We start from the raw sequence: 15,085 nt of genomic DNA on the forward strand, positions 1-15,085 counted from the left end.
ACACAAAAATCAAAACAAATACGCACGAAACTTAAAGCTAATCGGACGGTGATTGAACTCATAAAAAAAAAGTAGATCCAATGCCCATCAAACTTACTCTCAACTTGATAACAATACGCACCTCATCACGAAAACTAATCTTACATGGGCGAATACATGAAAACCATCCGAGGTGCAGTTACTCAATAAACGCAACTTGTAAGGACTAAATTCCAAAATCAATTTTATTTTAATCAGTAAAAAAATGTGTATTCCGGTTCAGGGCTTGAGTGCTTGACCTTTCTCTAAACATCCATCCGACGCAAGGTGTCTAAAATCACATTCTCAGTTTCTCAGCTCACCACTCTCAGAAAGAGTTTCTCATTTCCCATTTCGCCCCTGGAAATTCTAATAATTTCAACCCAATCCCACCATGGTGTCGCCGGCCCAGGCGCCGGGAACCGACCTCGAACCGGTGATCAAGGAAATGACACGTGGCTACGATCTAACGGTCCAACTTCACTGTATACTCCTTGCCTCAAAATCAGAAACTAGATCTATGACATTAGATCTAGTAGAGAAGATATTACGAGCATTCAAGGCTTCTATAGATGCTCTCAAGCCTCAAAATCAAAATAGGAGCACTAATGTTGGTAGAGTTGATCAAGTTAAGGAAAATCCACAACCAAAACCTAGTAAAAATGTCGCTGTTTCTCCTTCTGACAACAATGGCGAAGATGGCGGCGGAGAGAATAGTAGAAAGTAAGCTTCTTGTTGTATTTTTGCTCATTGGGTTAACTTTTTTGTGAAATTTATTGTCAGCTCCCTTTTCATTCTATCAATTTGAAAAAAAAAGTGTTCTTTTATTGTAATTTTGCTAATTGGGTCAACTTTCTTTTTGTGAAATTTATTGTCAGCTCCCTTTTTTATCTTTTGAAGTTGAACTGAAATTAGTATGGTTGAAACAAAATTAGTTTATTGTAAACTTGCTAGTCTCTACCAAGCATTTCAAAAAAAAAAAAAAGAAAAAGAAAAAGAAAATAGTTCAAAGTAAGTTTCTTGTATTGTATTTACTACTTGGGTTAATTTTTTGTTTTGTTGAAATTCATTGTAAGCACCCTTTTTGATCCTTTCAAGTTAAAAAAAAAAGTATGGTTGAAGAAAAAAAATAGTATGGTTGATAAAAAAAATATTATGGTTGAAAAAAATTAGTGTGGCTGAAAAAAAATTAGTATGGCTGAAAAAAGAATAGCATGGTTGAAAGAAAAAATTAGTAAGTTATTTGTATTGTATTTACTAATTGGGTTAATTATTTATTTATTTTTTGCGAAATTTGTTGTAAGGTCCTTTTTGATCCTCAATTCGTCTGAGTTGATTGGTGAAGGCAAGTTTCACTTGGACCCCTCTAGAAATTATCTTTATAAAAGTATGGTTAAAAGAAGAAACAAAAGTTATTTTGCAAATTTACTTGCATGGTGTACATAGGAGTGCCAAATGTGCAACATAGATGATTTTTTTTTTTTTTTTCATATATTGCTTTCTGTATGTGTAAAATAAATGCCTCAATTGGACTGAGTTGATTGGTGAAGGCAATTATCACTTGGGCCGCTCTAGTGAGATTTATTGTGACGGGTGTATGGTTAAAAAAGAGAAAAAAAATGAGTTTTGCAAATTTTACATGCAAGGTTTGCATAGGAGTGCATTTATTTTTCAATATATTGTTTGCTGTATGTGTAAAATTAAGTCTCTCTGTTTCACATCAAATGTTGCTTATTTTACAAACAGAAGCAGCAATATTATATATTTTTTGTATTATTTTGGTGGTGGAGAAGACGATATTTCTAAAAGTTATTAACTTGTTGTAGTTGTATTTATTCTTTGGAAAGGAGGAAAGGAAAGGATGATTCATGGAAAACAGTGACATCAACCCCTCATCATGACGGCTATCAGTGGCGAAAATATGGCGAAAAGAAAATTCGAGGAACTGTATTTCCCAGGTTCAATTTTTGTACTATTATTCAATAATTTCTACAATTGATTATCTCTTTATTCAATTTTTCAATTTTACTATATAAAACAATCACTCAGTTGTGCCATCTTGCAACACACACAAAAGGGGGAAAAATTAGAAAAACACTCAGTTCTGGTACTGGTACCAGAACTACTTACAAAAGTCTAGGACAGTGCATTTATTATAATCTAGATTTTTTTGGTTTCTGTATAGTCTGTATGAAAATGCGAGTTTAATAGAACTACTTGCTAGTCATGATAATCCTCATATCTTGGTATTATTTCACATTTATACAACCCTTTTATACTACTGGTGCATTTATTAGAAGCCATTGAACTTATTTGACCAATACTATTCCATTAGCAAAGACTGTAAAACTTCACATTTATACAACCCTTTTACTAATTTTTCATGCTTATTGTACAAAATCTGAACCGTGTAGCATGATTCTTAAAGCAATCCATTTTATATTAATACTGCCGCATGCATCTAAATAAGCACCGAAAAATACTTTTTGGCCCGTTTTGACATCAATTGAAAAAGTTGTGATAACTCTTAGAGTATACAGACCCATTGCAAACTACATTTTACTAACTTTTCATGCTTATTGAACAAAATCTGAACTGTTCAGCACGCCTTTAAAGCAAACCATTTTGACATCAACTGAAAAGTTGAGATAACTACCTTTTACTAACTTTTCATGCGTATTTTACAATGTTACATCCTTGATTAGGTGTTATTACCGGTGCACTTATTTGCATGATCAGAACTGTCAGGCAACAAAGCAAGTGCAACAACTGAACAGCGAGGACCCGCCTATGTTTGATGTGACTTACAACAGGAAGCACACGTGTTACAATGTCTCCAGTTTGAATAAAAATGGAGAGGGTGGTGCTCCTCCGAGCAAGGACGGATTTACTACTTGTATTAATTTCGGTGCTGTTGACATGGACGATGACGATGATGAGGTCACTATTGTTTCTTCCTCCAGTACCAACTCCAGAGGTCTCTCTCTCTCTCTCTTTCTTGCCCCCTGTTTTTGGGTAAAGATTTTAACAGAGTAGTTTTGACTTCATGCAATGCATGGACCGTAGAATCAAAACAGCCTTGAATATGGTTCGTGTGCTGCATGAAACAAATCCGCTCTGTTAAAAATATTTACCCCTATTTTTTTATTGAAAGGAGTTGCCCCCTTATTTTTGGGTAAAATTTTGAACAGAACAGTATTGACTTCATGCAGTGCACGCACTATAGAATCAAAACAGCACTGAATATGGTTCGTGTGCTGCTTTAAGCCAAAATGCTCTGTTAAAATATTTACCCCTATTTTTTTATTGGAAGGAGTCTCTATCATTGCACCTCTCTCTTGCCCCCAATTTTTGGGTAAAGATTTTAACAGAGCAGGTTTGACTTCGTGCAGTGCACGGACTACAGAATCAGAACAGCACTGAATATGGTTCATGCGCTGTATGAAGCCAAAACTGCTCTGTTAAAATATTTACCTCTATTTTTTATTGAAATCAGTCTCTCTTTTATGAAAAATTTGGTAGAAGCTACCAAGCACTCTCTCTCTCTCTCTCTATCTATTATGTTGCTGTTGCTTACTATTTTAGTGTATTTATAGAGATGGATCCGGCTGTGTTGAGGCAACTGAATCAAGATGCAACAAAGAGGCAAAGAATAAACCCAACTGTAGGGACCACTCAACAGCTGGTCCGGCCCAATATACCACCTGTAGGGCCCAGTCCCAGCCCATCGGGAGTTACTACAATGAGATCAGCATCACCACCCGTACAGCCTGTCCCTACTGTCAGAGAAGATACCAGTGAGTCTAATCCTCTAGACAAGTTCATTTCAAAATATAAAAAAGGAAGAATGAGACTTTGGTACTATGTATGCACAGATTGGTCCATACTATGGATCAATATCTTTGTTTTCAAAGTCCAAACAGTCGATCTAAACCGTTAAAAATGATCTCCATATGAAAATGTACTTGCAGACTAAATTTTATGTTTATTTTTTTACTATTTTTTAGATAGGTAGAAAATCACTCTATCATAGTGATTTTCTACCTATCTAAAAAAAGTAAAAAAGTTCTAAAAGTTGTAAAAAATTGATCTACAAGTAAAATTTCATGTTGAACGGTTCAGATCAATTGTTCAGACTTTAAAATGAAAATAGAGTAATTTTGCTGAAGAAAATTTAATGACTATTTAGTATAAGCAATAACTTGGCTGTTTCGATATATGTAGACATGGAATCGGCATTACTGAGGCATCTAAATCAAGAGGCAACTGAGATGCTTAGAAGAACCAGTTCAGTAATGGCGCCAACTCCACTGTCAGTAGCAGGACCCACGCCTCTGTCAGCTGTGGGGCCCACTGCATATTCATCAGCAACCCCAACATCTGTGGGGCCAAGCTCGTCAGTGAGAGCCACTGTCAGGTCGCAAATGCCACCTGTCCTCTCCTTCACTGCTAACAGACAGGATATGGGTAAGTTAAATTTTTTATTTTGATGATCATTAGATTGTTTGTTACAAGTTGGATAAAACAAAATAAAAATGAAAATAAAAGAAAAAGAAAAATAATTTTTTGTTTTGTTTATTACAGCCTTGGATCCATCTCTGATGAGGCACATGTCTCAAGAAGCTATTAAGAGAACGAGAACTGGGTCAAATTTCGGGGTAATTCCACCAGCGGTTGTGGGGCCTGCGCCTAGACCTCATCATAGCACATCTTTCCCTCCATTTCTATTCTCTAACCCTAGATTTGATAGGAGCATGTCTCAAAATGGAAGTAGCATAGAGAGCTTGTTTACTCTGCCGTCTGAGAATCCGAATGGGAGTAGAGTAAAGAGGAGTTTGTCAGATAATAGAATTCAAATGGAGAGTTCATCTCGTGGGTCCCTAACTCAGAGGTTACCTAATTCAAATGAAATGGAGGGCGTGTATACTCTGTCATCAATGGATATGTTACCCGTTACAAACATGTCAAAACCTAATTCTAGTAGGTCGGATAAACCCCCCCCAACTGATATAAATTTGGCAAACCCTAATTCTCCAAACCCTAATTCTTCAAACCCTTACAGTAGATTTAGGAGTTTGTTGCGGAGTCGATCTCAAATGGAGGGTGCATTGAATATGTCACCAATGGATAAGAGACTATTTCTCGAGACCGCTTTGGCAAATGCTCCTAATGCAAATGCTTCTAATGCAAATGCAAATGCTCCTAATGCAAATGCAAATGCTTCTAATGCAAAGGCCAATGAAATTGATAATAATAAAAATGAAGCAATTCCGAGTGTTTCATCAATGGAGAAATTGACTGATGTATGCACGGTAAATCCTGATACTAATGAAAATGTGGAAAATAGGACCTTATTGGAAAATCCGAGTCAAAAAGAGAACCCTAATTCAAATGAAAATGAAATGGAGGCGGTTCTTAGTTTGTCATCAAATAGATCATCTGATAAGAACCCTAATTCAAATGAAAATGAAATGGAGGCGGTTCTTAGTTTGTCATCAAATAGGTCATCAGATAAGAACCCTAATTCAATCGGTATGGAATTAAGCTTGTCATCAGTTGAAAGGTCCCACACTACAAAGGGAGTAGTAAATAAGAGTTTGCCTCAAAGTCGTGGCGAAATGGAGGGAGTCTTGAGTCTATCTTCAATGGAGAGATCAGCAGATGCTTCTAACGCAACAAAACCTGATTTGCGTGGTGAAATGGCGAGCATTTTGACTCTCGCATCAGTTGAGGATTCAACCCCTAGGAACTCAGAAAACCCTAACACAATTAGAGGAGAAAAAAGTTTAGCAACAGAGAAGAACTCGATCGAAAATCACGGCCAAATGGAGGGTGTTTCAAATCAGGGTCAAAGGGAGAGGTCGTCTGAGTCAAACTTGAGAGAATCAAACCCGAGTCAAATGCAATACAGAAGTGTGTCATCAATAAAGAGGTTGCCTAATGCAAATTCTCTGAGACACCGTCAAATCCTTTTGGTACATGTTTCCTCTTATAGTTTTCTAATTGTTTTTATTTTTTGATAATAGTGGGAATAACTCACCAATTTCTTATTAGAAAATAAGAAAATGTTTTGGTACCAAAACTCTGGTACCAGTTACACAATAGTAAAATAACACAAGTCATAATTGTTAGGATGCCCTTGTCATTTTCACTTCAGTTAGTGTGTTATCTGTTTTTATTTCTTTGTTTTTTTTAACTGAAAGGGGTGTAATTCCATCCTTTTTTTCGTTTGTTATTTTGTTTTAGTACCATTGTTATCAACTCTTAATAAACAGGCTTATTTTTTTTTACAAAATTACCTTCATACCTTCTAGGTTACATCTGCAATTCTTAACTATCTAATGGCAGGAACTCAATCTTCCTCCAAGATCTCCTATGCTTCCTACTGAGCAACCACCGCCGCCCCTTTCACCACCACCACCACCCCTTTCACCACCGCCACCACCACCGCCACCACCTCTTTCACCACCCCCACCCCCACCACTACCCCCTTCAATGCCAGAAACGAGATCAAATGAAGAAATTGCACAATTGGAAGCCACTGTGGCCGAGTTAAGAAGCAAACTCGAGCATTCTAAAGTAGAGGCGGTGTCAACCAAAGAAAAGGTGACAACTTTAGAAGCTCAAATGTTAGCAATAAAAAGCGCCACTGAAGCATGGCAAAAAATAATGGCCGAGGAGGCGAGTAAGCGGGTGGCAGAGGCCGTAAGTCGGTTTACCTCCACATTAACTGCGGGCCCCAGTGAAGCTTCTAGAAGGACCGAGATTCTTTTTCCTGGTGCCGAGGATGATGATGATGATGATTGTAGGGTTGTTGAGGCACCCTCTTTGCTTAGTCAACTAGAGAAGAAAAAATAGTGGGGCCCATCTGTCAGTGATTTTGCCGAATTTTCTTCATTCTAACTACTAAGTACTGGTACGGCATTACACTGGTATGGTGGAACAGGACAGGAGGTTGGTAATGCTGTAAATATTTAGTTTTATATGCTAATTAGGTGATTCCTAGGTTACTGCTTAAGATTCTTGTATAATTTTTTTTTTCTTAAATTTATTTCTTCATGTTGTAATGATAAACAATTCACCTTTAGGCACCTCATTTTGCTACACTACTAACTTCAATAATAAAATTTAGAGAAATTTTATATTTGCTCATTATAATAACTTAATCATTTAGATATTTTCCCATCAAAATTTTAAAATGAGTTATTTATCCATCTAAACTCATTTTATTAATATCCCTTTTTTTTATTATTTTGTCAATTTAAAATACATATTAATAACAAATAAAAATGCATTTTTGTCCTTATACTGTATTGATACTTTGATTTATTAATATTATTTAGGAGAGAGTTGGAACTCCATGACTAAAATCTTAAAAAATTATAAGATTAAGAATATTTAATTAACTTTATTGATACTTTTTTTTGAAGGTCATGAATCAGTGTTTTAAATAGCGCGCTATAGCGGCGCTATAGCGTTTTCCGACCAAAAAAGCTATGGCGCTATGCCCAAATAGCGCCGCTATAGCGCGCTATTCCACGCTATAGCGCCGCTATTTGAGCATAGCGCGATTTTTTTAACCCGTACGCTATTTCGCGATAAACGCTATTTAAACCATTGGTCATGATAGTATACGGGCTGATGTTAATTTATATAATCCAGCAAATTAAGGGCACCGAATAATAAAAAGAAATAATGATGTAACCGGGTAAGCATTAAAATTGGTATTTTTATAAACTACAATGATAACTGATTCGTTGAATTCATGTATGTATTATGTTATTTCAAATAATTTGATTAAAAAGTTTGAAATATATGTCGTATTTGAATGAGGGTGGGTTCAACTCACAAGAAATAACAAATATATAATTGATTAAAAATTAGTGAGACAAAAAAAAAAGAGTATCAAAGCTTGGTATCAGTTATCACATGTTCAACAATTTTTTTAAATTTTTTTTGCGGAGATTTAATCATGGAACCAATTTTTTTTTTGGTTAATTATTTGACAGAATTGGTACAGGGTATAAAACACGAGCATCATATTCATATTTTACAATGAAACATCACGTGTCATCGATATTTTTGTATTATTTTCATATTTTAAATGACCATATTTTTTGGTAGAAAACTCTGATTTGAGCGTTTGAATACAATTTAGAAAACTTGCAAAGAGATGGAGGGCAACGTGATCAAATTTGCACCAAAAAATACGTTGTTTAAGACCTTAAAACTTTAGTTGAGGTTTCTGATTTTACAATTTGTTATTAATTTATCAGGAAATTTTATTTTACAATAATCAACATTCTAAAATTGAGTATCAATATTTACAAAAAAATATAAAGTCAAGAAAAAAATTAACTATGGATGCTTCAATCATATTTTTAATTTTGTTTGAAAAGTTAAAAAATGAAAATCCGGAATTGCCGGCGGTAGAGATATATAATCTGATATTTTGAAAATCTGATGTTATGTTTGAATTTTTGAATTTTTTTAATGTTATGGATACAAATTTCGCCTTTTTTTTGCGGGCAGTAATTGCGTGTCTTTGTTAACGCCTTCCGCAGTGTGTTGCTCGAGATATCTCCATTGGATCATTTGCCCAAAAAAAAAAAAAAATTGTTTAGTGCATGTTGCTGTTAAGCAATTGTACTTAAAAAATAATCACGATTCCAAGCACTCAACAATTCGTAAATATGCTTTCACAAAGTTTTTAGTTTGTCTTATATAAAGTTTATGCACAATCATCCATTAAAAGAATATTGAACTCCTTAAAACAATTATAGATAAATTTGATAAATAATTTCTTAAAACAATTATATGTAAATCTGATAAATAATTCAGAACAATTGGAGAGATTATCAAATGATGAGTTCCAACAACATTTTAAGGAAATATATGCACATCTTAATGATCATATATCATTAACTAAGAATTAAGACATTGTAGTTGATACATTTTAATACCAAATTATATCCAAAAGAAAAACAACCCACAAAATATTTAACACTAAAAAAAATTACTCCCTTGTACATATAAATGGAAGTTTGAAGTTAGTGTTTTTAATATGAACTGACATAGCATTAAAAGTACTAAATAAATCAATTATATCTAGAAAATCTGGTAATTTTTTTTTTAATTTCTTATTAACTACATTCTCAACATTTTGTAACTTTTAGTAAGTTCCACATAAAAGTAATTAAAGAGAAATAGGAAATGAGACTCAGAAAATCATCACGGACTCATTTAATTAGTAAGGAACTCTGCTAGCTGTTAGGTGATATTTAGTATCTACCATGATCTCTGTAATTAGAGAAAATCTAGCAACATGTATTTTAGGAAGTTAGCCAACGGCTAGTAAGAAATCAGGCTATATAAGCCCATGTATAGCGCACATGTAAATCAGAAAATAAATATACAATCTTCACAAATTCTCTCATCTATTTACATAAAAATATCATGGTATCAGAGCAAAACTGAAAGCCTCAGAAATTCAAAAATTGTCAACCAAAACAAGGTTGCAATAGTAGCGTGACACCAGTAATGGCGGAAGTCTTCAGCGGGCACCATTCTCACACTGGAGAGATGCAACAAACGCCGAGACTCACGAACACGCTGCTCAACAGCTCGAATTATCCATCATGGGCCAGATCCGTATATCTCACCCTCCACAGCAAAGGTAAACTGAGCCATGTCACTGGTAACACTGAAAAATTAACAGAAACAAAAACCAGCACAGAGACAACAGATCCAAATGCTAGTTTATCGGCTCCAAAAATCAGTACTGATCAAACAAGCCTCGAATGGCAACAAAATGACACCACTGTCATGACATGGCTACTAAACTCAATGGAACCCCAAATAGCAAGATTATTCATGTATATGGACTCAGCCAAAGAAATTTGGGATGAAACGAAAGAGATGTACGGTCAAGACCATAATTTCTCATACATTTTCCACTTGAAACAAGAAATTGCTCAATTAACACAAGGAACCAAAACAGTAACCGAGTATTTCGGTGATTTAAAAGCCAAGTGGAACGAATTAGCACTCTATACTCAAACAATTGACCTGAAAGCCTTAGAACTAGACCAAATCTTTCAATTTCTCTCTGGTCTTGACCCAAGCTATGAACCGGCTAGAGCCCAAATTCTGCTATCAAAGGAACTGCCAACCCTTAGGAGTGTAGTAGCCATGATACAGCGAGAAGAATCTCGTAGAGTATGTATGAACCCTCAAACCACCTATGGATCGGAAAGTCAAGCCTTCTCAGTACACAACCGGAACCTTAACCCAAGCAGGAGACGCGGGCAGCAACCACAGCAACCAAATGCGATAACTGTAAAAAGGAGTCACGACCAAGATAGTTGCTGGTTCCTCTACCCTCACCTTCGGCCAAAGAGAAAAGGGGAAAAAGGGGGCGGAGGAAGAGGAAAAGAAAGAGGTAGATCGAGAGAAGGTGAAAGAGGAGAAAGAAAGGGTTTGTCGGCTGTGACTTTTGGATCCGGGTCCGACTCTCCTCTCATCCTAGCACCAGGATCCGAACCAGAATCAGATCCGAACCACGGAGCAGCCCAGACCGGCCTTCTGAGTCAAGCCCAACTCAATCAGCTGCTAGCCCAAATCAACTCTGCCTTGGGACAGAAAGGTAAATACACAGGTATTATGTCTAATTATTATTTAAATTCATATAAAAATAAAAATTGGATTATAGACTCCGGTGCAACAGATCATATGACTGGAAATTTGGATACATTAGAAATTAAAATTAAGCCAGAAAATTAAGTCCTGTTACACTAGCAAATGGTTCCAAAGTACTTATTGATCAAATAGGAACAACTACCATATTATCAAATAAAATTTCCAATGTGTTATATTTACCAACTTTTGCATCTAACTTAATATCCGTAAGTAAGAAAACAAATGAATTAAACTGTAATGTGATTTTCTCACCTGAAAATGTGATTTTTCAGGACAGAATAACGAAGAAGATGATTGGTGAAGGAAAATTAGAAAATGGGCTTTATATTTTAGATATGTCAAATAAAGCAATGCTTGCTAATAAATTAGAGCAAAATAAATTGTGGCATTGGAGAGTTGGACATGCTTCTGATAATGTTTTAAATAAATTAGTTTCTGTGAGAAATTTAAATAATAGCAATTGTGATATTTGTCGTTTTTCAAAGCAAACTAGATTACCATTTTCTTTATCAAGTAGTAAAACTACTAGAATTTTTGAGCTTGTGCACTCTGATATTTGGGGGCCTGCGCCTATAGATTCATATAATAATTTTAGAAATTATGTTACTTTTATTGATGATTTTTCACGCAGTACTTGGATTTATCTTCTCAAAACAAAAAATGAAGTATTTTTCAAGTTTCAAGAATTTACAAATTTTGTTGAAAATTAATATAATACCAGAATCAAAACACTTAGGTCCGATAATGGTACTGAATATGTTAATAAAATATTTTCTGATTTCTTAAAACAAAAGGGAATTTTGCATCAAACTACATGCATCAAACAAGTAAGGAAAGAAGAAATCATGATAAAACCGAAGAAGAAAGTAGATCTGTGAAGAACATCAAATCTTCATTTCTCAGCTCTCTTTCTTGATCCACACTTCAGGAAGCAAGGTAGTTGGAATCTCCAGAATCTGCTAAATGAATTGGTTAGTGGCAGAGAGTGGCCTTTTATAGCCTTCCCAAACGACCCTTGCACTTTGGGCCTTCATTGGGCCTCGCGTTGGTTGACGATGCCATCAGGGTTTGTTTGATGTGCCTCGCGTTGGTTGACGATGCGACCTGTCTGATGCGCCTCGCGACTTTGGTAACGTCAGGGTGTGATGTGATTCGCGTTGGCAATGATGCGGGTCGCGTGCAGAGTCTCAGAATGTTAGTAACTTCCCTGATTTCGTCAGTTTTATGCAAAATAAGAATGAAAGCGCAGCAGTACCACATTCTATAGATATTCAATGTAATAGACACTATTTGATGGTTTAAAATGCAGATTTTGGTACTTGAATTGGTCAGAACAATAGATCAAATATGGTGATATCAATACCAGTACAGTGGTTCTGGCCAAACCGTATGCGATTTCGATTGGAGTAGAAATCAGACTTTGTATGGTTTACCCAGGCATGTGCGGATGATGACAGAGCTGCATGTTATTGAGTAACTTTAGAACTGAAATGTATTAGCAGTGGCATGCGGTTGGTGATAGACCGTGTGCAATTGTTATGATTACCAGAATCTAGATTAAACAAGTTTGAATGATAGAATGTCTTATTCCTTAGAAGCCCATCTTCTAAATACTAAATCTACTACTACTCTGTTGTAATACAACATTACAACCGAGCAACCAATAATCAATCAACCAAAACACAATCAACTAACCTCAAGGAACTGATAACCTAGGGCATGTTCGGTGAGGTAGGAATAGTCAAGGAATTATAGAGGAATTGTGGAATTGAGAATTAATCACTCTTCCTCTCTATTCCAAATGTGTTTGGCACTTTCAACAATTAGAATAGTAACACTTCTTTTTATTAAAATATAATAATTATAAGAAATGACTCTTATAACCTTTATTAAATTTTGGTACTGCGCCATAGATTAAATAAATACTGTGCCATAGATCAATATTTAATTTAACTGCGCCATAGATCAATAAATTTCTCAAAATAAAAATACAATGTCGTCATCATTTAAAGGTAATATTAGCATTAAACATTAAACAATGATAAATTTAATCCAAATAAGCATTCAACAGTAAACTAAAATAGTATGATAAAAAATAGCAATAAAAAATAAATTTACAAAAAGCGATTACAAATTTAATTTCTATGGCTTCTTCGATTTTGCATATCTTCCCACAATGCATTTTTTATAGTTGTTCGAAGCACATATCTAAAATGATTACTTAATGACTTTTTCAATCCATAACAAAAATTCAACAAATTAAGTAAAAATAGTATCAGCTATTCTTCAAGAATATGTACATGGTTGGTACAGTACAGTACCAGTTCCTCTAAACTATATGTTCATTCAGTATTTGCTGATTGTAATAAATAAATATCCATTTGATTGAACTGTAAAAGAGCATCTTACTAATTGCTCAGAAATACTGAGAAAGAGAATATTTGATCATCTTTCTTCATTGAACTTATATTAAACAAGCTAGAGAGCATGACACAGATAATGCTATTATACATCTTTCTTATCAATACATTAGTTAATTTAATTGTAAGAGTCACGACAGGTACGACTCAGTGTGCCGGTAAGAATTCTAGACTATCGGTCACCAAATTTGTGCCCAAATGCTTTATCGTTTTGCATTTCTCTAATCAGGTCACCAATTTGTGCCCGAACAATTAATGCCAGAAAAAATAATTCGTGCATGTTACCTTTTGATTTTTTTGTTTTTGAGCAAAACAAAAGGTAAACTCGCAAAACAAATTTGAACGAACACTTTAATAGTTAAAATAACAAATTTCTTGATAAGGAAAAAATATTTTCGAAACGAGAGGACAAAGATGAAGAAGAAAAGAGATTCATTGTAATTTTCTCAAGATGATGGATCTCATCTGACAGATAAGATCAAATACATTACTCTCCTAACCTTTAATCTGCTATTTTTGTGAAGAATTGCCGGAGAAGAGGTTGAAAAGAGATGTAGAATGAACTTATTTCTTCCTATGTAACTGTGCAAGGAAGAGGTTGAAAAGAGATGTAGAATGAACTTATTTCCACCCTATCAAGCTTTTTGGCTCCATTGCCGGGGATGGTGTAAAATTTTTTCTCATGAATTTTTACATTGTAATTAAGGTTTTTAAGTTACCAAACTAAATCTAGGTCTTTTAGTTATTTTCTTAATCTCTTTTCTTTAATCTCTCCTTAATATATCTTATTTCTTCTTGTAGGTGCATATACTGGCTTGATACACGAGATCCAGTCTAGCTCTCAATTCAAACAAGAAGTTAACTCCTCATCTCTCAACTTCAGCCAAGAGGAAGTACGTAAGGAAGTAAGACTCCTCCAAGGAAATTCTGCCCAAGCCTTTCGAGATGTCTTCCCATGGTGAATATCCACCGAACCCGCCACTACAACATAACAACCGAGTTCCACCCAACCGAGTAGAAGTCAATGAAGAAGAGACTAGGCCTATCAAGAATTATTTCATGCCAACCGGGGAGCACAACAGAAGCAGTATCAGGATACTCACCGCCAATGCTCAAACCGAACTCAAGACTTCATACATACATGAAGTGCAAAGGAACCGATTCGAAGGTCGGTCGGGAGACAACACCCAGATCCACATCTCAGACTTCCTCACCATCAGTGATTCCATCCGACAATAAGGAGTAGAGTAAGACCATATGCGTCTCTGCCTATTTCCCTTCTCACTTGGGCCAAGACCGAAAGCGGCTAGACTCTCTAGATCCCGAGTCAATCACAACCTGGGATGAGCTTGCCACCACCTTCCTTGCCAAGTGTTTTCCACCAAAGATGACCGCTAACTATTGATCGAGAATCACTAGTTTTCAACAACAAGATGGAGAATCTCTGAATGATGCATGGGAGCGCCACAAGGACCTCTTACGAGAGTGTCCCCACCATGGACTTAGTAAATTGCTAGCTTTACAATCCTTCTATGACAGTCTCTTCTCTCTTCTGAAGCAAATACTAGACTTGTTCGCTGGAGGAGCTTTCATTAGTCAAAGTCAAGGATGCCAATCGAATCATAAATGACTTGTGTCAAAGTCAAAACTACCCAACTTCGGTTTGTTCTCCAAAAAGGGCCGCCACTTCGGGCAAGCACAATGTCAATGACTTCACCCTCCTCACTGCTAAGGTGGACGCATTAACCAGAGTTGTATCCAAGTTAACAACCCAAAAGGAAATAGTGGCAAATGTTGTGGCATGCGGGGATTGTGAAGAGCCTCATAATCCTGAAAACCCTTGTCCTCTCATGACCGAGACCAAGGCAAAACAAATTGCTATAGTAGGAAATCCTCAATCTAACAACTACAATTCTAACAATTATAATGCAGGAATGAGGAACAATCAA

The 15,085-nt window shown here is 35.6% G+C and overlaps 1 protein-coding gene and 1 non-coding gene across 4 annotated transcripts; one reads left to right on the top strand and one right to left on the bottom strand.

The window, feature by feature from the left end:
- The first annotated feature begins 320 nt into the window (after nucleotides 1–320).
- On the top strand, nucleotides 321–7,160 carry LOC144545099 (uncharacterized). 3 transcript variants are annotated; one of them, XM_078293675.1, is made up of 8 exons: nucleotides 321–741; nucleotides 1,845–1,976; nucleotides 2,724–2,995; nucleotides 3,615–3,815; nucleotides 4,243–4,485; nucleotides 4,603–5,426; nucleotides 5,496–5,993; nucleotides 6,367–7,160. In XM_078293675.1, the coding sequence occupies exons 1-8, from the start codon at nucleotides 413–415 to the stop codon at nucleotides 6,874–6,876; spliced, it is 3,009 nt and encodes a 1,002-aa protein (XP_078149801.1). In that variant the 5' UTR covers nucleotides 321–412; the 3' UTR covers nucleotides 6,877–7,160. The 3 variants fall into 3 exon arrangements, with proteins under 3 accessions (XP_078149801.1, XP_078149799.1, XP_078149800.1); XM_078293673.1 differs by having other exon boundaries at nucleotides 4,603–5,993; XM_078293674.1 differs by having other exon boundaries at nucleotides 1,866–1,976; nucleotides 4,603–5,993.
- A 7,373-nt stretch (nucleotides 7,161–14,533) lies between these two features.
- On the bottom strand, nucleotides 14,534–14,639 carry LOC144545388 (small nucleolar RNA R71). The gene has a single exon (XR_013508490.1). It is a non-coding gene; the product is annotated as a small nucleolar RNA R71 (small nucleolar RNA).
- Nucleotides 14,640–15,085: the final 446 nt, after the last annotated feature.

Source organism: Carex rostrata, chromosome 27 (assembly GCF_964058835.1).
Source record: "Carex rostrata chromosome 27, lpCarRost1.2, whole genome shotgun sequence".
NCBI lineage: Eukaryota > Viridiplantae > Streptophyta > Magnoliopsida > Poales > Cyperaceae > Carex > Carex rostrata.

What these genes read in the sequence shown, in the direction of transcription:
- LOC144545099 (XM_078293673.1), top strand. Translation starts at nt 413, where the DNA reads ATGGTGTCGCCGGCCCAGGCGCCGGGAACCGACCTCGAACCGGTGATC. An exon ending in TACTGTCAGAGAAGATACCA is followed by an intron (nt 3,816 to 4,242) that starts GTGAGTCTAATC and finishes CGATATATGTAG; the next exon opens with ACATGGAATCGGCATTACTG. An exon ending in TGCTAACAGACAGGATATGG is followed by an intron (nt 4,486 to 4,602) that starts GTAAGTTAAATT and finishes TGTTTATTACAG; the next exon opens with CCTTGGATCCATCTCTGATG.